At 34.8% G+C, this 24442-nt stretch overlaps 2 protein-coding genes across 2 annotated transcripts; one reads left to right on the top strand and one right to left on the bottom strand.

Annotated features, from left to right (window-relative positions):
- Window positions 1-5299: 5299 nt before the first annotated feature.
- Cat (catalase) lies at window positions 5300-8657 on the bottom strand. Its single transcript, XM_028308887.1, has 2 exons — window positions 8167-8657; window positions 5300-7150 (listed from the first exon to the last, which is right to left on the bottom strand). The coding sequence occupies exons 1-2, from the start codon at window positions 8350-8352 to the stop codon at window positions 5684-5686; spliced, it is 1653 nt and encodes a 550-aa protein (XP_028164688.1). The 5' UTR covers window positions 8353-8657; the 3' UTR covers window positions 5300-5683.
- Window positions 8658-20027: 11370 nt separating this feature from the next.
- On the top strand, window positions 20028-24325 carry LOC114355838 (uncharacterized). The gene is made up of 2 exons (XM_028308869.1): window positions 20028-20378; window positions 21493-24325. The coding sequence occupies exons 1-2, from the start codon at window positions 20290-20292 to the stop codon at window positions 24323-24325; spliced, it is 2922 nt and encodes a 973-aa protein (XP_028164670.1). The 5' UTR covers window positions 20028-20289.
- Window positions 24326-24442: the final 117 nt, after the last annotated feature.

Raw genomic sequence — 24442 nt, 5'->3', positions numbered from 1 at the left:
AAAAACTTCCCGATTAATCGGGACTATACGATGTTTACAGTTGATTTTCCAGAATATCGCAAATTTTTTGATACATAACGTTTGTACTGCCGGAATTCATTCTCCTCTGGAATGTCCCCAAAATTCCATTATTTTTGCCGTATCACTTACCGTTTTCGACATATCTGCGTGTGCAAATGACCTGCGCGTATCGATACGATTAATATTATAGGGAGTCCTTCGTACTTACATATATTATGAACCTCAAGATGTATAACTCAAAAACATTTTACGAAACTATTGAATAAATAATTGATTTTTTGCAATATTGCAAATATCATAGGACTCATTTTTAGTACTGCTAAAGTTCATCACCCCTTCAGGAAACCCCCAAAATTTCATTATTTTTGCCGTATCTCTTACAGTTTTCGAGATATTTGCATTTGCAACCAATTGTGCTGTATAGCCTGACCAGGAACATAAAAACCCTGGCATAGAGGCGCGTCAATCGCATTTGATAGTGCAACACTGAGTACAGTCGTACATATGTTAAATTAATAGGCTAAATTTATGTATCAGGATTCAGGATTACGAGCTAATTTGATATTTTCATAAATTAACGAAAAAATATTATTAAAGGTAACCTGGTTTAAATAAATTAAATGAAACCATCAATCGAGCTAGTAGGATTTATTTTATTATTCATCAATAATCAAATTCAGAACTTGAATATTCAACTGCAATGTCTGCTCATGAACGCTTCAAACTCGGTACATCTTTCCCAATTCCATAAAATTCAAAACTTAGAAAGTGACAAAAAATATTAAAATAGGTAGTTGAAACAGACTACAGCTAATTTTCATAGTGGACTGTACTATACGATAAACATGTCAGTCAATTTGACAACCTTTGTCGGAAACATTATTCAATGAAAATATTGTCCGAACCCTTAGTATTTCTCTTCGACAAATACATTAACACATTGTGAACCACTTTTCTTTCACAACTATAAAAATATTTTAGCAATTTAATTCACAAAACCATAAAATTCAAAACTTAGAAAGTGACAAAAAACTTTAAAATAGGTAGTTGAAACAGACTACAGCTAATTTTCATAGTGGACTGTACTATACGATAAACATGTCAGTCAATTTGACAACCTTTGTCGGAAACATTATTCAATGAAAATATTGTCCGAACCCTTAGTATTTCTCTTCGACAAATACATTAACACATTGTGAACCACTTTTCTTTCACAACTATAAAAATATTTTAGCAATTTAATTCACAAAATCAATTGCACATTTAAAATAAAGTTTGTTTACACTTTGACAACAATAGACTGACATGCAAGGTGACATGTCAATGAAGTTTTCAGTTACTGTTGCCATTAAAAGAAATTAGTACTAGAGATGAAACGGATATCCGGTAACTATCCGGTAGGCCGGATATCCGGCCTAAATTTACTATTCGGCCGGATACCGGATAGTAACTCACTATCCGGCCGGATACCGGATATTAAAAAACTACGACAATTTCCCATTAATAAAATGAAGTACAAGATTAAACATCAATAAAATGGCTTATAATAATGACGGCTTTTATTTAAAGTCCAAAAAGTTACAAATAGCCATATTAAGGCCTTTAAAAAAACTAATTTCTTTTTCTGGGCTATTCACTCTAATGACGTATACATAAATAGTAAATATCTTTTAATTTTGTACCAATAAGCTCTGGCGTGCCACAAGGCTCAATATTAGGCCCACTCTTGTTTATCTTATTCATTAATGACATTAGTAGTTGTTTTAACTTGTGTGATTTTTTATTATACGCAGGCGATTTAAAAATCTTCCATAAAATTGACAACAGTGATGATCACATAAAATTTCAGGATGACCTTGACCGCTTCACTACTTATTGTGAAGTAAATAAACTTAGTCTTAGCATTAATAAGTGTAAATCAATAACCTTTACAAAGAAGCGGCTAATCAGCCACTATACTTACAAACTCACTGGTGTCAACCTAGAAAGTGTCCAATCCATTAGAGACCTAGGCATAACCTTAGACAGCAAGCTACATCTTGATTTACACGTCGATAAAATAACCAATTAGAGTATGCCGTGCCCATTTGGAATCCTTACTATAGTAAATATATTGAAAGTCTGGAAATGGTACAATAGAAATTTCTACGTGCAATGCACTACAGATGTTTTCATAATCGTTTGCCCTATACTCAACTATTGGAGAAATATAAAACTCTTAAGCTTGAGGATAGACGCAAACAACTTGAAGCAATGATGTTATACGATATATGCCATAATAGATACGATTGTATCCCCATTGTGAATAGTCTGTATTATAATGTTCCTACTAGAACTCATAGCCGATATATTTGCCTATTATTTGCCACATCCCGATGTCGTACAAACGCTGGACGATCACCAATGTATCGTCTAGCTCACTCTTACAATACATACTTTAACTCAATTGATATTATGACACTTCGGCCTTATGCTTATAAAAAATTATTGCTGGAAGCACTGCGCAGTGATTAGTGATTAGTGTTTCCTAGTTTACATTATTATTAATTTACGCAGTTTAATGCACGGGCCTGTGGTAGGTGCCGCACCGTTGGGACTTCATTTTTTTTTTCTCTTTCCCATTTTTTTTGTCTGTCTTTTGTTTTACACAAGATGTACTCGACTCGTAGTACTTTTGTAATATGCGAGTAAAGCATTTGAAGGGTTTTTCTTTAAGGTGTGATGCTTGGTTTTGCAGGCCACTGTATATTTAGGTTAATAAATAATATCATCCTAATGTGTGATCCTTCTAAGTAAAGTCTGTTGCAGTTTTTATCACTCTCAATGACTTATGTATAAAGTAAGTAAGCTGTGGTAAATGATGCTGATGTTGAATTTACTAATTTTTTGCAATTCGATTTCTTAAGCAACATTGTATTCAACATTGTTTTTTTACTCTAATAAAGTAAAAAAAAAAAGTAAATATTGCCAAATAAAATAGGCGATCTTTTTTCACTGATGGTCTGATGTCATGATGCAGTTCAGTCAGATTATGCAGCAACTAAACTAATTTAATTTTCGCTATTCAATCACACACTCACGATGGCAACCGAAATCGCCCGAATTGATCTGCCCCCCAGACAAGTGACAAAATCTGACATTCAATTCGGACTGATTCGATTTACGTAAAGTGTGACTAGTCTAGTCTACATTGATCGCGTTCGGAGCACCTGTGCGGCGCAAAACTCGTCACGACATGCAACGAGACAATGGGCCAACTATCCGGCCGCCGGATATCCGGCTATCCGGCCTAGCAGCTGGCCGGATATCCGGTATCCGGTATCCGGCCAAACAACTATCCGTTTCATCTCTAATTAGTACCATTAGTTTTCCGCAACATGGCGAGGGTTTTTATGTTCCTGGTCAGGCTATATGCATGTACATTGAAAATGTTTGATTTTCTCATAATTCGTCAGTAACTCGTAAACTATCATAAATACGAAAAAAACGTTAATAATCAATTTTGTAGACATTCCAATTTTTCACAAAAAAGTTTCAATACATTTCTCACTAGCTTTCCGCCCGCGGCTTCGCCCGCGTGGAATTTTGTCTGTCACAGAAAAACTTTATCGCGCGCGTCCCTGTTTCAAAAACCGGGATAAAAACTATCCTATGTTCTTTCCCGGGACTCAAACTATCTCTATGCCAAATTTCATCAAAATCGGTTGCGAGGTTTAAGCGGGAAAGCGTAACAGACAGACAGACAGACAGAGTTACTTTCGCATTTATAATATTAGTTGGGATGGGATTTCAGACAATAGTTTTTTAGTTATAACAAAAATAATGCTTTTTTCAATTGTTTAAACAACTTGCGAATGGCCGATAGTCTACACAAACTAATGGCCACGATTCCACCATGAGACAAACCTACTGTCAAAATTTTAAATCGATTGCTTCATTTCCCTATTAGTAATCGTTCGCCAAAATTTGAATCCGAACATCCATCCATCCATACACACACACACACATACATACATTTTTCTAAAAATAGCATTATATAATCATTTTAGTGACCCTAAAACGCGAAGATATCACAAAATTTTCACTTCCGACTTTTGGGGTGAAAACAATAACTTCCCCTTATCGGGAAGTTAAAAATATAAATCAATTTTGTTGTGAAACATGTTTTCTTAGTCTGGCAACATTTGCCGCCGACCAGAGTGCGGGGAATCCCCGGTTTATTTGTTTACTTTCTTTACTAGGAACTACTAGGGCCTCGCGAAATCTGTCTTGCCCACATCAAATTTAGTTGTTGCCCCGCCACTGCTCTATGGTAACACATAACAGGACTTTTGTTTTCATAGGGGTCACTTAAAAATTACGGATTGATGGTGAAAACGGGCATTAGTCTCATACGAATAAGTCGTCATCATAAAGAAAATAAGGTGAATAATAACGAAACAATGCAAACAAATGGCGAACTTTCCCACGATCTTCTTTTATATACAAGGCATGGAAAATAACTTCATCTAAGAAAACATCCAAGAAAAAAATATGTTTACAACAACCTCGGCTTTGATTCGTCCCATTTGTGACGAATGTTGTTGTGAATTTTCACAATGTGTCATCGCGCGTATCGCGAACAAAAACATTTCCATATGTAAATAATTGTTAAAGATTTTGTTCACCAAAAGCATAATTTCATGTCTTCAGCTATAAAAAAATATGAGTTAATTGATATTTATCCCCAGATACTTGGCCGAAACCAATTTTATTTATTACTAACTAGCTTTTGCCCGCGGCTTCACTCGCGTGAAATTTTGTTTGTCACAGATCGTCATAAATTATAGCCTATATGTTATTCTGGGTTATAAACAATAATACTGTAGTTTCATCAAAATGCGTTCAGTAGTTTCTGCGTGAAAGAGTAACAAACATCCAGACATCCAAACTTTCGTATTTATAATATTAGTAGGAAGTATAATTTTCCTGACGTTTTCCAGGAGTATTTTTTAAATAAAATAAACTTGATAATACGTAACTATGGCCGCCGATAGGCTATTATGTAAAATAATGCGCATTATTTGATCAGAAATTGATTTAAAAACTTATTATGATGACCCTTTAGGTCATGGATTGACTTTTATAATGGGCAGCATTGTTTTTTAATAAATAAGTATGATACATAAAGTTTTTATATATTGCGTATATTTCTACTATGATATTATTAACACTCGAAAATCAGTCGATTAAAGTGAATAAATACAAATAGTGTAAAAACTACCTAATAAATATTATAGTACAACAATATGCACTATAAGAGTAGGTACCTATTGTAAATGTTATAAAACTTCAATAGATTAAACTGAACAATGAAGTAGTTAAAGTACTAATTACTATGGAAAACATTATTACAGGCACTTTAAATGGCTATGATTAAATGTAAATACATTTAAAATAAAAAACATAATATTGTACTTAAACCATATTAAAGTACTAATTATTATGGAAACATTATTACAGACACTTTAAATTGCTATGAAAATGTAAATACATTTAAAATAAAAAACATAATATTGTACTTTAAAGTTTAAACCATATTCCCAATAAAACTGGTAAAAAACAGAATGTGATATAAATAAAATAACACAGCACCCGTAAGTCTCATACTACCACACATGCTTTACAAGTTAGCATGGTACTTCTTGTAAGGCGCTAAACCAGCGGCGACCTTGCTGCCTAGATCAGGGTGTACTTGAGTGAAGATCTTAATGGCTCTCTCTTGAAGGAATCCAGCAGCATCTTTCAGATTTCCGACAATGTTTTCTACACAACGTTGCTTAGCACCATCATCAAAGACCGTCTTGTAAAGAAGAGTCGCTTGAGAGAAGTTGTCTTCGGTTTGTCCACTGTCGTAACGGTCAACATCGCCACTGACATTGTAACGTGGCTGTAAACGTTGTGCGCGTGGGCACTCCTGGGGACCAGAGAATGAGTTAGGGAAATAATTGGGACAGCCTTCTTGATTGTCCATTGCTTGCGGTCCATCACGCTGGTAGTTGGCCACTTTTACGCGATATGGGCAGTTTACAGGAATCTGCAGGAAATTGGCTCCAAGACGGTGTCGGTGCGTGTCACTGTATGCAAACAAACGTCCTTGCAACATCTTATCAGGAGAAGGTTCAATGCCTGGCACCAGATTTGAAGGACTGAATGCAATTTGCTCCACTTCAGCGAAATAATTTTTAGGGTTCTTGTCCAATACCAATTTTCCAACAGGGATAAGAGGATAATCGCCGTGAGGCCAGATTTTCGTAAGATCAAACGGATTGAATTTACAGTTTTCTGCTTGAGCCATTGTCATGACCTGGATATATAAGGTCCAAGATGGGAAATCACCCTTACCAATTGCATTATAAAGGTCTCTGATTGAATAATCAGGATCAGAAGATGCAAGCTCGCCTGCCTTCTCAACAGTCAAATTTTTAATGCCCTGATTGGTTTTGTAATGGAACTTCACCCAGTGGGCTACACCTTGGGCATTAACAAGTTTGAATGTGTGGGACCCATAGCCATTCATGTGTCTATATCCATCAGGAATACCACGGTCACCAAATAAGTACAAAACTTGATGAGCAGTCTCTGGCCTTAATGTAAGGAAATCCCAGAACATATCAGGATCTTTCAAGTGAGTGGCAGGGTTTCTTTTCTGTGTGTGAATAAAACTGGGGAAAAGAGTAGGGTCCCTGATGAAGAAAATAGGTGTGTTGTTACCAACTAAATCCCAGTTACCATCATCAGTGTAAAACTTAACAGCAAAACCTCTGGGATCACGAACTGTGTCAGCTGAACCACTTTCACCACCAACTGTAGAAAATCTCACAGCAATAGGTGTCTTCTTCCCAATAGTTTCAAAAACCTTGGCTGCCGAATACTTAGTTATGTCATGAGTAACTTCAAAGTAGCCAAAAGCTCCTGCTCCCTTAGCATGAACTACTCGTTCCGGAATACGTTCTCTGTCAAATGCAGATATTTCATCCAGGAAATTGACATCTTGCAAAAGTGCAGGTCCATTCTTGCCAACAGTTTGAATTGCAGTCTTCACGCCCACAGGTGCTCCAAACTTTGTGGTTATAAAACCCGGTGAGTCCTAAAAATAAAAAAGGCTCAATATAATATTTATCATCCAAATCTTATAAAGCAAGGCTGCTCAACCTTTTGAAGAGTGGGGCCAAACGGTGGATTCAGTCGTTAACGACGGGCCACCTACATTTTTAACTTCAGAGAGATGTTAAAGTTTGTACTGTGCTCTGCGGGATTTTTTATTTGGTTTGTTTTTTTTTTCAAACTGTACATGCGCGGGCCACTTAAAATTCTTTTGGGGGCCACACTGTGGCCTGCGGGCCTGGAGTTGAGCAGCCTTGTTATAAAGGTTTGCTTCAGAAAACACCCACAATTTACTTATTTAACAAGTTGCAAATTAGATTTCGCTTTGCATTATTTTATTATTTGTATTAACAAAAAGAAGTAGAATAGAATAGCAGATCAGAATCAGATTCTTTGTGTTAAGAATGAATTTAAACAGGCATAAAAACATCAATTAAATAATTACTCTGTATATAAAAATTTGTGAAGATACACTATTAGAAATAACTTTAGTTAGGTATTTCTAGATTGTCATAATATACCAACATTCATAGTTTACAGAAATTGCAATCAACAAAAAAAAATTATAAACAATAGTCCTACTCCAAGCTTTATGGTACTTGGAACACAAACAATAGTAGGAAAATAACTATTTACATCATTAACTTTAATAGTGATTGAAGCACAGCAAATACTAGCCGCTAAAAGATAAACAGATAGGCAAAGTGTGCAAAGGTCAATTATGTTTCACTCATAGTACATCATGACTGCCACTTCACACAACCAGTTACTCAACTATATTGTTACTTGGGCACTACAATTCTTAAAATACAACATTGATAAATTCAAGTGTAGCCACTTGAACTTGGACACTTCTGGAATAACATTCAAGTTAATGAATTCATACTTGACAGCCCAATGAATACCAAATTCATTATAATAAAGTTACACCCTAACTTGCACACACTAACTACACAGGCAATCCTTATGAGTAAGTACTTGTATGGATAATCAACATACCTTTTGAGATCTCTTGTAACTGATGAGTTGGTCAGAGGCGGGGTCTCTTGAAGCCATGTTGTTTATTTGTATTAGCAAGCCGGAGCGACACACTGGACGCGCACCGAAGACGCAAATACCACTCGCGACGCGTGCTAACCCCTTTATATAGAGTTGGCTCCGATAAACAACTATCACACCAAACATGCGCAACCGGGTGACTTGCTCATTTATAAATCTCAAAACTTTGTAGTTAACGCAGTGCTTACCCGAGTTTATGCAGGGTCAAGGTAGCGAAAAATGATACACTAACGTAGAGAAATGAAGAAAGTCAAAATAATAAAAAACACACTGATATGAGTAGGTGGTACCTATTTCACTGCACTTTTCTGCTCGGTCTTGCCTACGGTTTTTTATATTTATTGCACTTTACTTTTCAACTTTTTTCACAAAAAATCCCCTCAAAATCAACGAAAAAATTGGCATAATTTGACTCACAGAGCACGTAGGTATTTGACTGACAGATAACGTCAAATGTCGCGACCAAGTGAACCAAAACTGTAAAAAAGGCGGGAAATTGTTCTATTAAAAAATAATTATTGCTGGAGTAGGCTTTATTGCAATTTTAGCACCCAAGGAAATAGATAGAAATCTATCTTCTATCTATATCTATATCTATTATATAAAAGAAAGTCGTGTTAGTTACTCCAGTTATAACTCAAGAACGGCTGAACCGATTTAGCTGAAAATTGTCAGGGAGGTAGTTTAGAGCCAGGAGAAGGACATAGGATACTTTTTATCCCGTTCGAAATTAAAAAAAAAGTCTGCTTATTTATTGCCATTAAGGCGGAACAAAGTTCGCCGGGTCAGCTAGTCTATTTATATAAANAAGAAAGTCGTGTTAGTTACTCCAGTTATAACTCAAGAACGGCTGAACCGATTTAGCTGAAAATTGTCAGGGAGGTAGTTTAGAGCCAGGAGAAGGACATAGGATACTTTTTATCCCGTTCGAAATTAAAAAAAAAGTCTGCTTATTTATTGCCATTAAGGCGGAACAAAGTTCGCCGGGTCAGCTAGTAGTAAATAGTAAATATTTCCTACTTACTTCACAACTCAACGAAATACATTTATTTTAACCGAAATTACATCAGAAGCACTTCGGTAGTAGGTAGGTAATATTAAAAAAAAAATACATTCGTTATTTTGCTAATGTCAAAACTTGTATGATTATACAGGATGTTATTTCAAGCCTTCAAGGGGATAATGATGGTTCAGCGTCAAGTCTGGAATACAGGAAAAATAAAATAATTTAGGTTTTAAAAAAGATTTCTTAAATACAAATTTAGATAAAAGTTTATTTAGTTTTACACTTTACAAAACGCCATCTTTCGACTTTGAAAAATGTTCTTGACTATGTAAATTATTATACAAAATATTTTTTTCTTTATTTCAATACAATAGGAGTTGTTTCCTATGTCCGTCAGACTCCGAGTGCTATTCGTACCAATATTTAATTTTATTCAGTTGGTTATTTTTAAAATTGGTACGTACTTACATAATGTAATTTTTTTTTACCATTTTTATAATACATAGTATGAAAATGAATGAAGTGTGCTTTTCAGTACCTACCTAAGATATCTACATACGATTCAATTAAGTAGCTAATGTAGTTTCGAAAATTCACATTATAATTAATTTAAGGTTGATCAAAAATTCTTAACTACAACAAGTAACAACAAGCCGGAAGTACCTAGGTACATGTAAGTCACTTAGTTAAGATCAGACCTTGGTTCCAATACTATGTACTAGGTGCTAATGAGATTGATAATAAAAATATGTGGTGATAATAGATACTTCAACTGCTATGAGTGACGCATTGATTATCATGATGATGTTACGGATCTGTATTATTGAGTTTGTTTTACATTTGGAAATAAGGTTAATCGTTGTGAAATTGTGCAATATCATCCACCATACTGAAAAACGATTAACTGACTGGCTCATCAAATCTCATTATTCATAATTTATAATAATGTTGGTTGGCTTAGATTCTAAATGGATGATGAGACAAAAATGTTATGTCACCCGCTGTCATGACGTTGTAATATACGTTTACAATATTCGCGTTTTTCCGAGATTGGGAGAGTAGGTACATAACTATTATCGCATTATAATTTTTCGCCCGCGTGGAATTTTGTCTGTCACAGAAAACGTTATCGCGCGCGTCCCTGTTTCAAAAACCGAGATAAAAACTATTCTATGTCCTTTCCAGGGACTCAAACTATCTCTTTGCCAAATTTCATCAAAATCGATTCAGTGGTTTAGGCGTGAAAGCAAGACAGACAGAGTTACTTTTGCATTTATAATATACTAGCTGACCCGGCGAACTTTGTTCCGCCTTAATGGCAATAAATAACGGGATAAAAAGTATCCTATGTCCTTTTCCTGGCTCTAAACTACCTCCCTGACAATTTTCAGCTAAATCAGTTCAGCCGTTCTTGAGTTATAAGTGGAGTAACTAACACGACTTTCTTTTATATAATAGATAGATTAGTACATACGTTTAGAAGATTATTTTGATATTTTACAAATAGTCATTGGAATTTAATAAAAAAACTTGTCGGATTTTTTACTTGATTTATGACGTTTCAAGTGGTCAGAATAGTCCATTTAAATTGCCTCACTTTACTTGCGCTTAACTACTTACTATCTACCTACTAGGCTTTATTAATCTATGTTGTGTTGTGCTTTTCTTAGGTTTAGAAACGACTCCTAAATTAAATTCAATAAAAGAGTGTTTTCCTGATTTATATCGACACTTCTAGAAGCTAGAACCCCCGAATCTGGTTTAAACTTAGTGAAAAAGCGACCACAATGATCACGCGCAAGTGTAATTAGTAGGTAGGTACCTACTAGGTATTATCAGAGCGATAAGTAAGGCCAAGCAACTACATATTTAATATTTATTAAATATAAAAGATTACTGATAGCCTGTATTGTGAAGGTCAACAAAAAAAAGATACCATTGCAGTTTTGTTGTTACAAGAAAGTAAGTATAGAGAAACCTATTAAGAATTATACAGGTGTGGTTTTGTAAAACAACGCCCATCTCAGAGGTGGACTAGTAAGTAGGTACACGTGAAAGCAATGACAGGAAAAATCTAAATAAAATTGTAACTATAACTTTAATAGTAAAAATCCTTGTTCAATAACATCTTCTAAAAGTTTCAATACGGCCCTTGTTACCGCCTGCACTACCCCCGCGTACCCCGCTACACCACCGAGCACATGCGGCCGCGCCCCGGAAGAGCGGGGGACTGTCCGATAGTTGTTTGTGCCGATAGCTCGCCCGCATAATAATAAGCCCGCCTTAGCCGCCTATTTAGTTTTAACACTAGAAAGACCAAGGCAGTCAAATTGGCGGCAAAGCAATTTCATTGTTAAATATTTCACAAACATTGTTTTTGTTTCTTTTCATATTTTATGACTTTTCCTAATTTGCTATTGTTAAGCTAAATCTGTATGAAAAAGAAAATAACAGTATGTTATAAATATGAGTTTCGATGACAAATAGGTACCTACTAAGACCGCGCACCGTCAATGTGACCGCATACATATAAAAGCGGCGATAAGAATAGTAAACAACGATTTCTTCAAACTGATGTGGGTACTTTTTTTATTTATGTTGAATTGAATTCTGAGTTAGTTGTTACTGCCTAGCTTGTTTACATTTTACAGTAGACATTGGTTTCGTTCGGTGACCAGTCGTGATTATGTGGTTTCGAAACTAGTACAACCCTATTTCCAGAAGGGCCGAAACGTAATCACTGACAACTTTTTCACGTCTCTAAATTTGGCTAAAAAACTAATGGTCGAAAAGACTAGTATTGTTGGAACAATGCGGCGTGCAAGACGAGAAGTACCACCGATTTGTAGAGGTATTCGTATTTCGTACTAACTAACTGGAAGAACCGGGAAAAGACAGGTTTACATTACAACAAATCATTTTTTTCAAGGGTTGAAATGGGGGCGCGCCTGGCGCGCGGTAGAAGTGTGTATGGGGAACAATCTTATAGGTAAAAATTATATTAATAGGGACTGGAAGTTGGAGGCGAGGGTATAGTTGAGTGAGTTATAAAAATAACTATTGTAATAGACTTGTATCCACAGTGAATAAATCTGCAGTATAAGATTGTATAACTATTAAGATAGTCGTGTAATTAATGAAAAACGGAACTACATAAAATAATAATTAAAGATTATTTATATTTTTAGCAAATAAATTCGGAAAAAATGGCCCATAAGTCACGTGACAGCAAACACCAATCAGAAAGCGTTACGTCACGCCGTGCTAAACGTGCTAAGAGTCAAGTAAGATATGTACCGACCTAGTAAGTTAGGTAGGATGTATCTTCTGTGAGTTGTGTGGTGACAGAACATAAAACAATATGTATTAACAGTGAGTGTGGTTAAATACAGGCTATTTTATAATAATGTTATGTCAAAATGATATAGGTATGTACCTACTTAGGTAGGTATTAGTCTGTACCTCTAGCATGAACAACTTTCGTCTTCGAATCGTTCGTGTATTCGACATAATTCGATATTCAACCTTTGAATTAAACGATAACGTGACAATTTTGATTCTCAAAATAAGTTTCGTGCAATCATTTCTCATACTAAGTTCACTTTAAGACACGTTCACAAGGGCGCTATGGCGATTCGGCGTCTTTCCGTTCTATACATGGCCAGAACGCACCCATAGGAAACTGCTCGTGTATATTTTGGAGTGTCTCTTTGTAAATCGGTCACTACAAACTATACACGAATTTTGCGTACTGATCGTGTATAGTTTGTATCGTAGATGGATTCCGTCTTCGCTCCAAAGTCCAAACTATACTACACCACTTACAGTTGACTAGAGTGTGTTTAGTTGATTTGATTTAATAAAATATGGAATTATATTTAAAATTATTACTTTTATTAGATATTATGCTCGTGCTTTGTCCTCGACATTAGAAATAAGAACTACCTATGTAGATCACGTACGGTGATGCCATTTTTAAATTCATTAATTATTACATAAAATATTATTATTTTACTGAATCTACATAGTTATTATTATAATAAATCTAGATTTATAACACTAATGTAAGTGGTTTCTGAAATTAAATTGATTAGGTAGATTTCAATTTTTTTATTAGTGAGAGTGAATGAAGAAAGTTAAACGTGCATTATTAACTAAAATTATCGACCGTTTGGTGTAGTGGTTCGAAACGGATAACTGTTCCGGAGGTAGCGGGTTCGATTCCCGCACAGTACAAACATTAATTTGTGTGCATGAACATATTTGTTTGTATTGGACTGGGTGTCTTCTATGTAATAATAAGTATGTATTTACAAAAAAAGTATTTATGTATGTTTATATCCGTTATCTAGTGCCCATAGTACAAGCTTTGCTTAGTTTGGGACTAGAAGCGCAGTGTAAAATGTCCAGGGATATTTATTTTTATTTATAAGCTTTTATCTCAAGAACAAAAATCATTTTGACATACATAATTCTTAATTTAAGAGTTATTCAGCCCCAAAACAAATATCTTTTCTATGGCAGAATATGAAACACCAAAAAACTCTTTATCAAAACAATGGCACGTGTCGAAATTGATTCAATGTTTAACGTTAGATCAAATATATTTTAAAGTTAAGTTATACATAGATCGAAATGTATTTATTAGGTGATCAATATTAAAAGGCAAACTTGATTAAAAATCATCAAATTAACAAAATTAAAGATCAATAACTAAAAAAGAGGATCAAATATTATTTCTGTTTACCAAATATTAAAAGAGTATGTTAAACATAAATATTATGTTACCTTAAATGAAGATCATTCATAATTTATCGGTAGATCAACTAATATAGACCCAATAATTAATATAAAGATAAAATATAATAAAATACATCATTTATTTTTAAAAGTGCACATACAAAAAAGATCAATTAGTTTTTAGAGGATCAAATAATATTGTCCCCAAAATTAATAACTAAAGGTACATAAAGGTAGGTACACCTCAGGTATTAAAAATTCATATTTATATTATTCATTTCTGTGACCATACACCCGCCATTCTGACGTTCACAAATATTTAATTAATCTACCGTAAATCATATCATCACATAAGTATAGTAAGTAGGTAGGTATTACCTACATTTAATTTATTAAAGCGAGGTCTTAGGGCGGCTTGATAACATCTGACAGTAAGGTCGGTCGTTTACCGCTCTTCCCACAACTCTAGAAATCAGCACATTGATAGACCACACACAATACTATAAAGAAACCTGCTGCTGCTGACTGACTTCAATATACCTAGGTATCGTGAGAGTCCAAAATTAGACCTGGTTTCACAGATAAAACTAGGTATATTAAAGGTAGGTAGGAGGTACTCCGCTGCAACATCTATTTAAATAAACTTAACAATTTAAGGGAGTGTTCATTGCAACTAGGGTTGCCAGGTGTCCGGCCTGTCCGGCTTTTGTTAGGCATTTTTATTTGGCTGCCACGCCAGGCGAAAGTCGAGCCGCAGAATAATATGAAGCGCACGCATCATGATGCTGGGCAACGGATGATGATAGTACTCACTCGTGAGCTCCCCCCCGGCCACATGTCCGGCTTTAGGGTTAAATGAAGCACAGAGTCCGGCTTTTGTGGTTTTGGACCTGGCAACCCTAATTGCAACGGGCGTTTAATTTTTGTGCTTCTGCTATAAAATTTTCCAATTGCAAAAACTGGGAAGTCAAACAATTTTAAAAGTTACATCATCCATATTGATCCATGTTGACCTCTTTTGCTCGATCTCCTCTACCAAACATGTTATTCTCCACCGCATTAGGAATAATTGTATTTTTCTGCCGCCACTAGGTAGGTATGAGTGACGTTCGCTAATAAGTGACGATAACTGACTTATCGTTACTTATCTGCAAAAAAATAATACGCACAATAGCTACATGATAAACGAGGACAGAGGGGGTAACAAAGTTATTTAAAAAATTATCTTCACGGTTACAAAATACTTACCTACCTATTATAGTTAATTTATGTTTTCTTTTTAGGGTTCCGTAGTCCTGACAAGGTACCCTTATCCCATCGTGTGGGATATCGTTGGATAGGTCTTTTAAAATGGCTTAGGGGTTTCTAAGACTATTTTTCGATTTAGGTAGGGATCCGTTTGCAAATTATTAAAGTTTAAAGTGCCAATTTTTGTTCGGGTAGGGCGTCCCCTCCTCTAAAAACTAAACTGTTTTAATGATAGGTATTTAGTAGGTATACATACATTCAACTATGTTAATTTGTAACAGTAAAAAGTCAGAAAGTTGCGTAATTTATACTTACCTACCTACTCACACTACATACCTACTTATGGGTAAAAAAGCCGTACCTTTTTTCTTTTTTCAGCCAAATGACGTCCACGCCAAATCTAATACTGCTAATACTTAATCAAAAACATGCCTACTAGCTATACGAAGAGACAATGCGCTTTTATACGTCTACTGTGTAGGTACCTAGGTAAGTATGTCTAATAAATAAAAGATAAATTAATTAAAACTTAATTTTTATCGTATTGGTCGGCCGGCGGCGTGTGAGATTGGCTTATAATATTATGTGTCCTAGCCGTAGCCAGTTACCCTTGCTCCAAATATTATCACACAGCACGACATGTTTGCTATCATAAACTGAGTTTAACCTATAAGTTCAACCGTTGAAACTCAATAGAGGGAACAAAACAGTTGATAGACTATCTTCTAAACAAAATTAAAAAAAACCTCTCTAGCCTCTGCGTTTTATGCGTTTGTATAATTTTATTTACCTATGTTTGAGTTTGTATTCAAATATGATACGCTAATAATATTTTAAAACGTTGGCTGGCACTACCAATATATTTATGAACTCGGCTGTACCTACCTTATTACATATATACCTGCATTATTTATATGACAACTCAACTCAATCAATCGCTAGGTGGGATAAGTATTTCTAGAATGATGCATCGGTGTCAAAAGTTATCGAGTCCGCGATAAAAACACAATAAAAATAAGATTTGTTATTCGAGTTGACGCGATGAGTTTTACAAACAGATTTACAGGTTCAAATTAAATAAGATAATAAATTGGAGTTCAAATTAAGCATCTTAGGTTAATGGGTATAGGGATGAGGGGGCATGATGGGGTAGGTTAGGTACTTAAGGAGTGGACACTAATAGATGAAACGTTTTAAATAAAAAACCTTTTATTTATCACATATTCTACATTCATATTCATCGAAAAAACCATCTTCCCCTTACCCCGGGATAAGACGGGGTATGTTATTTTGAGTATGATAGATGTTTCTGAAACGATACGACATTTTACGACATTTGACATAGCCTCTAATGACCACTCTCCTCTATTCGACCATTGTTATGTGCCTGAAATAAAAAATAAAGCAAACGAACGCTAAACCCAGCCAAGCCCTTCAATATTAAAATGTTGAGCTAATTTTCGAAAGAAGAGGCCAGTGGCGTCAAGGCACTGGCCTCTTCTTTCGAAAATTAGCGCGCTTTTAGCACAGAATAAATAATAGTACCTACCTACCAACTTTTAGTTTGAAAAAGTGAAAAATGCGTGTCGAGTAATAAGGTGTCGAGAATTTTTGACGGACTAGGTACTTAATTCAAACTCTCGCTTTTTTGGCGTTATTGAAACGAAAAGAAAGCAGGAATCGGTTCTATCCTGGTCGCGGTGCACGATATTTTTTTGTTTACTTTTGAATATGATAATCCTTATTTATTAGGGATAAGGATGGCAGATAAACAATGTAGGTATTAAGCTCAGTATTAAGTGTTACGCAACTTGCACTTGTACCTACATTGTTATTGTATCAAACCACAGAATAAATATCAAACTTACTTTCCAAGTACAATCTATCAGTTCATTATCACCACATCAATGTTGTTGGAATTTAAGTAATCGTGTCAATTTATCGCTCTAATCAACGAGCAAATATTTTATTAAACCTTCTGATATTTTTTCGTGAAGTAAACACGTGAATTCGTGATCCACCAACAACAGTAGATAATTATTATGGTGTTGCGCAACAATTATTTAGACATTACGGATTGCTCCTTTGGATCATTAATTATTCATAACCATCGTGATGGGTGAACAATAAAAACATAAATACCTACATATTGATAGCATCTGCCTTACACCTGTACTACCTACCGTACCTGTACTATTACTTATTCTGTGCTTACACTTAAACTCTTGAAGCAACAAATATTGACAAAAACAACTCGTACCTAGTACGCAGGTAGTGTAAGTACCGCCACAGAATTATAATAAGTACTTACCGCCTACACCATAAAATAACATTTCACGTTTATGATACACGCCGCAGGTATAGTAAAAGTTGTTAGGTAGGTACGTCTTACTAACTTTTGTTTTTATTTTTGTAATACTTACATATATAACCTGACTTAAACTAAACCTGTCGATATTGGTTAACACCAGTTCACAACATTTTTTGGCGTGAAATCCCCATGCCCCATTTGTGGAACTTATAGTTGTGTCTCTTTACCTATAAATTACAATATCCTGTACCTAAATATGCAAATTACCTACTTCTATACAAAGTCGAAAAAATGTTTGCGTTCATGTAGAGATCTAACATTAACCAAAGAGTGACCATGACAGAGCGTTATTTAATACCATTATTTAGTATGTACTTACCTACACCTAGTTAAGTTGGTAAATCTGAATACTCGTAAATACAAAAGATTTTTCGTAGTGACATCGTAAAAAACATAAAGAGTGTTGTCCTACATAGCGATATTACAGCACTCAAGTCAAGATAAACACCGCAGCATCATGTTGAAAACCAGTTCTGACTCTGAGAAATGGTTTTAGGACAATCAAATCAAATCAAAGAGAATTTTTTAAATGGCAATTTTAACGCCTCTCCTAAATTTAACAATTTAACTGTAGCGCTGCGTTGCGCTTGTGTCGTTTTCATAAACCGTAGGCGTTTGATATTTATAAAAATGAAGAACCTAAATAGCTAGGCGTTATAGGTACCTACTAACTGTTAAAGTTTAAAAGTTTGAAATTAATGGTTGGTGATGACTAATGTAGTAGTAGTATAATTTAGATTTGATGATTTCCTAAGGGGNCAAAGGTGTTAAAGTAGACACGCAGTTATGAATTAATATTAATAGAAAGAGAGGTAAATAAGTCAAAATGACGAGCATGCAACTAAGTACTCGCATATACATTGTAAATGTAAAGTAGGTTAGGTTTTCTTTATCCATTCTCTTTGTTTTAATTACTAACACTAGCTTATAAGTACATCTGTAACTACTAACCCACTATGGAAAATATTTTTTCTGAAATAAAAATTTATTATTATTATTATTGTAATCGCGAACTTATTACAATACATACATGATTAGTCCGTATGCGTACTGACGAAGTATATTTTGGAGTAAGATAATTGACCTCAGTCACTACAAACTATACGCGAGCAGTACGCAGCGTATGCGTACTAGTCGTGTATAGTTTGGAGGAGCTTAGTAAAAAAAGTCACATCCAAACTATACTCGATTAGTTTCACACGCTTGCGTTCTGGCTATGTATAGAATGGAAAGACGCGGCGATTCGCATGTAATACGCAAACGATTCGAACTCGAAAGTTTTTCGTGCTAGCCGTACTGATGATGTGCTGTCGGCTGTAAAATACCGATTTTAATATTTTTACGACTGCTTTGGGGTATCATAAGTTTGTAATTAGAAAATGATTTATGCTTGGGATGTTTATATGTAACTTTTCCAACAATATTGCAGTAAAATAGGTAATTACAGTAATTATTCTGTGGTAATTTATATTACCAACCTAACCAAGTAGGTACCAAGCATTTATGGATGTATCCGAGCTAAGTATTTGTGAACGTCAGAATGGGCGGGTGTATGGTCACAGAAATGAATAATATAAATATGATTTTTTTATANCCCCCCTCTTTACGTGTGACGTACTTTATGGATGACCCCTAACACGGAACCTCGATCCTATACTTACTTAGTTTAACTTTTTTTGTGCATAATGATAAATAATTACTTACTACCTACTTCAAAAAGACAACGCCACCCTTGTAGCGGAGTTTTGTGCTGACACTGCTGCTGCTGGATGGTAACCTAACTTTAACGATGACTGGTGTTTTTTGTATGGAGTGTTGACAGATTTTAGCCGTTTGTCAAAGTTAAAGTAAGTGTTTTATACTTCAATGAGGTTTTTCCATCCAAATCTATATATATAAAAGAAAGTCGTGTTAGTTACTTCGCTTATAACTCAAGAACGGCTGAACCGATTTGGCTGAAAATTGTCAGGGAGGTAGTTTAGAGCCAGGAGAAGGACATAGGATACTTTTTATCCCGTTCGAAATTAAAAAAAAGTCTGCTTATTTATTGCCATTAAGGCGGAACAAAGTTCGCCGGGTCAGCTAGTAATGAATAATTACGTCGTCTGAATGACATCAATCAATAATGACACATAATAATAATTCATTACGAAGCAGATCGACATCAAAATTGCACACTAAGTACTTCGAGATCCGAGTGACGAAGGTTCGAACCCTCTACCGTTCGACACAAGTAACACAAGCATTTTCATTTAACACGAGGGAGGGGTTAAAGAATTTAATTTGTAAAAACAAATGACTAATAATCACAGATTACTTACTACTAAATTACTAATTTTCAGTTAAAAATTCTATAGTATTTTAATATCGGTTTTGTGGTTTTGTCATGTTTAAAAGGATGGGTGAAAAAATTTGCAATGACAACGTCGCAAATTCCTTAAGTAACTTTTACACGATCGATTGCTGGACAATGAGACATCTGATTGCGAAATATAAACAATGCACCGAAACTCTTAATCGGACACGTTTCGCCATACATCTCGCAGCTGACGAACGCGTTATGGGCAAAATTATAATTATCGTTCTAGTAATTAGTTGTTAACGTCGTGACGGATCGGTGGCCGTGGTGAATAGTAGCTCTCTTAATGAATTATTGACTCGTAAACAGTGCTCATGCCATATAGCGAACTCATTTGCAATGCACACGATCATCATCTCGATTGCTGCACTGGTGGCGATGGCGCACTCGCAAACATTTAGCAGCTGCACTGATTACTGCAATTATTTGTAAGTTATTTTATCTAAATTGTTGTTAAGGTACTTACTTACTTAATAAAATTGTTCACTTTGCTGGAATATTAATTATCAATGCATAGCCAAAAGGACTTACTCAACAACTAAGGCCCGATTTGACCAAACTTTTATTCCGAGATAACTGGCACATTGACAGTTTCAGTATGGGAAATATGTCAAAATTTATTCTGAGATTATTATTTAGGTACTCTTGTTTGGTCGAATCCACCCTAAGGATACCTAGTAGGTATAGGTATTTATACAGTGTATGTATATTAGGCCTCATAATGTAGGTAGGTACATTCAATAAAAAAAGATTAGAGTAAAATTACTACTAGCTACAAATTAGTGCACAAACTTAGTGCCTAGGTACCTTTATATCTGAGCATGACTGATAAAATAGTAACCGCCTCTATGGTGACTGTGGTCTAGTGGTAAGACCACCTGCTTCAGTCGCTGATGTCCCGGGTTCGATTCCCAGTGGTGGCAGATTTTTCCGTTCGGTTTGGTTGGTGGTAGGGCTTGTTCTAAGTCCGCCTGACCGCCATCTTACCTAAGTCTGTCGCCATAACAAAAATGTTTATAAACAGCATTGTTGTGTTCCGACAGTTAGAGGTAACATAGCCAGTTCCTTCGTAGTTGAGGATTCCGGGTGAAGCTCGCTTCCACCTTCGGTCTGATCGTCACTTATCTCAGGTGAGATACAGATCATACAGGCCAAGAGCTTCCTCGTTGTGAATAAAAAAAATAGTAGAGTTTGAAGCTTTTCTCTACTGGCTGGCTCATTATGTTCTCTTGGCAAAATTTTACATAAAAATGATTCGATGGGATAATTTTTGCGAGATTTAGTTAGTGTATCACTAAAACATTACCTGAATCTAACCGTGATAATATGATGTAACTGCCACATAGGTAGAATGGTTGTAGGTATTTTGCGTGAAAGTCGATTTGATACAGAGCTTAATTAAGAGTTAAATTAATTAAGAAGCCTTTTAACATGGAATCGCTAAGCGCATTCATCGAGAATTGACTGTAGGTCCTACGGTAGGCTGACCGACCGGACAGATACTTTTATTCAATCTAATCAGTACCTATCTTTTCTTTTCAGGCAATTCGGTCAATTACCCATTTTTTGGCGGCCAGAATGCAAATGTGCTATGGAATATCAAAAAAATAATATTTTCAAAAACAGTCTTACTAAAATTAAACCGCACTCAGGACTTGACAATAGCGCTATTTATTATGAACCAGCAGATGATTATCCTTTCCGAAGAACATCATTTGATAAATATCCGATTCATATTGTTAATCCAACGTATCACAAACAGGACAATATGAACGCAGAAAACCGTAACGATCGACGAACAGCTAAAAATGGAGAAACGAGTCGTTCAATCAAAAAACGAAAACTAAATGACAGTAAATTGCATAAGATTGATATTGATGCTGACGATTTACCAATATATTTAGACATCGATATTTACAAAAGAATAAAAGAAGAGAAATCTAATGAACAAAAAACTAATGAATTGAAAACAATTAAATTATCAGAAAAAGATCTCATTGAATGTATAAATTTACATATTTTAGTGTATTCCAGAAAAAGTGACCAAGACGCAGATTTAAAAGTCATGTGGGATGAGACAAAAATTAACAAGTACAAGGACTTGTCTGATTCCGATCTAATGATTGAGATTGAAAGTAAATGTCATCAACCCGCTGAGATTGTGCACAAAAGCTTGGAAGAAATTAAAAACTCATGGCCTAAAAAATCTCAATCCCCTCAAGACTTTCACGGCAAATATATAAGGAATAATTTAAAAGATCAAAATAAAAAAGAAAAAGTTGTAGCTGTAACTGATACAACTGAAACACTTCCAACAAAAGAATCAATGAAAACCGTGTCTCAGTATTCTTCGACTACCAATAGTACCAAAGATTACACAGACATTTCCCCTAATTTTGATCACAGTAAAATAAATAAAGTGTATTGGACAACGGATTCCTCTTCTATAACTTATAATGCAGAAAAAGATGTTAAAGAACTTAACACCGTGACAATCGAGCCTACTGTGAATGAAATGTTCTCCAAAAGTGAATACGATTTACTAAAAGATATTCTACCGCAGAATCCCAACGATGCTGTTACTTTGGAGTCAACTACTATTAAGGAGCCTAATACTAATAAAGAATTTAACGAACAATTATTATCTACAAAATATAATATGGAGACAGAGCCAAGTCTATCTAAAAGCACTTATTTAGATGTAACTGCTACTAGACCTTCTCTTAATAAAAAGCACAAGGAAATAATGGAAAACTATATGAAAATTCCAAGAATCACTACAAAGGAATTCGAAAATAGCACTGTTATTAGTATTATAAATGGCACTGAAATTATTCCGAATAGTGATTTCGTAAATGAGCCTAGGATGGCATTAATTAAAGATTTTATTTACGAAAATTTTGATACAACATCAAACACACAATTTACTTCAACAACAGTAATTCCTTTTTCTACCAGAATATATGAAGTTACCACAAGTAACCCATTCAAGGAGGGAAGTAATGAAGAGATAGTTGAGTTAAATAAGCATTCAAAAACATATAATAAAACGCAACATGGAGAAGAAAACGCATCTGCCTCGAGTGAAAAACATTCAGGTATACAAACACTACCTATTCCCTACAACAATCCGGTAAAGTTTGGAGACAAAATAGATGATATTATAATCAAACAGAGATCAAACTCAGGTTACTCAGGTACGACAATACTAAATGAACCAACTACATTTAAAACAAAAACAGACGAAAACTTAATATTGGAAGTAAATCCCTTACAGAAAATTATAACAGTGCCTCCGATATCAACTGTAACCGAAAAAATACAATTGACAACAGATTACTTAACGATTAGTCCTGATGAAATTCCTATTACTGATTTGGAGAATAGTTCTGATACAATGGAAAGACAAAAACCATTGCTAAATCCAAGTCAAGACGCATCTGTATTACCTTTACAAATCCAACAAGAGATCCAAGGTAATGAAAGTATTAAACAGCCAAATAAATCAAACAAAACTTTGAATACTATTGACGAGTATTCAAAAGAATTAAAACAAATGAATCCTAACGTGTCGCCTCATCAAAATAGATCTCAGGCAACCGATAATACTGAATTTACATCCAAAACAGATGTTATTCCTATTTTAGAATTACCTAATCATTCATTAACAACATTTAGTCCTAATATAATGCAAGATATGGGGACTTCGGGATTGAATAAGAGCATAATATTGCATGATTTTCTATCTTCAACTAATTCATATTATACTAATGAAATACATAATAAGGAAAATGGTACAAAATACTTTACTAGTCTGGAGACGACTACTAAATCAGGGTTTGCAGAAGACGACATAGGGATTCCAACAAATGGATATGAAATATCTGGAATAAAATTATTGCACAATGAAATATCCCAAAGAAATAACACAGCTGATGATGCGAAAACACTAGAAAAGATTTTATTAAATAATACCAGTACGGAAAATGTAACGTCTTCCAGTCTAGACAAATTGAACAATGTTAAAGATGCAATAGACATTCAACAAAAACTGGGATATTCTACAACACCAGCTATTCCCCAAGATTTAGATACATTGGAGAGTATTATGATAAATAGCACCCCCGAAGTAAAAGCAGAATTACCTTCGTCTAATCAGGATATAGAAGGAAAACTTTATTTTCTTTTTGGTGACAAACAGATACCCGCTCGTTTCATTCAAAGGTCAGATGGACAAATCAAGTTAGGATTAGATGGAGTTACATTATGCGATAAATTAATGGAAAAAGGTATCAATGCTTCTCCATTGATGGCAGCAATGTGCAAATGTTCCCGATCTGAAAATTGTGCAAATAATTTGAATGATCTAAGTTGATATTAGAATGATTTACTGTGTTGTAGATCTTTCACTAATAAAATATTAATATTAAAATTTGTATTATCATTTCTGTGTGAACAATTTTTTTTTCTTCAAAACTCTTACATAGTGCAA

Source organism: Ostrinia furnacalis, unplaced genomic scaffold (genome assembly GCF_004193835.3).
Source record: "Ostrinia furnacalis isolate ACB-3 unplaced genomic scaffold, ASM419383v2 OfSCF2566, whole genome shotgun sequence".
Taxonomy (NCBI): domain Eukaryota; kingdom Metazoa; phylum Arthropoda; class Insecta; order Lepidoptera; family Crambidae; genus Ostrinia; species Ostrinia furnacalis.
The sequence above is the reverse complement of the archived record's forward strand: the minus strand, read 5'-3'. Positions and strand labels throughout refer to the sequence as shown.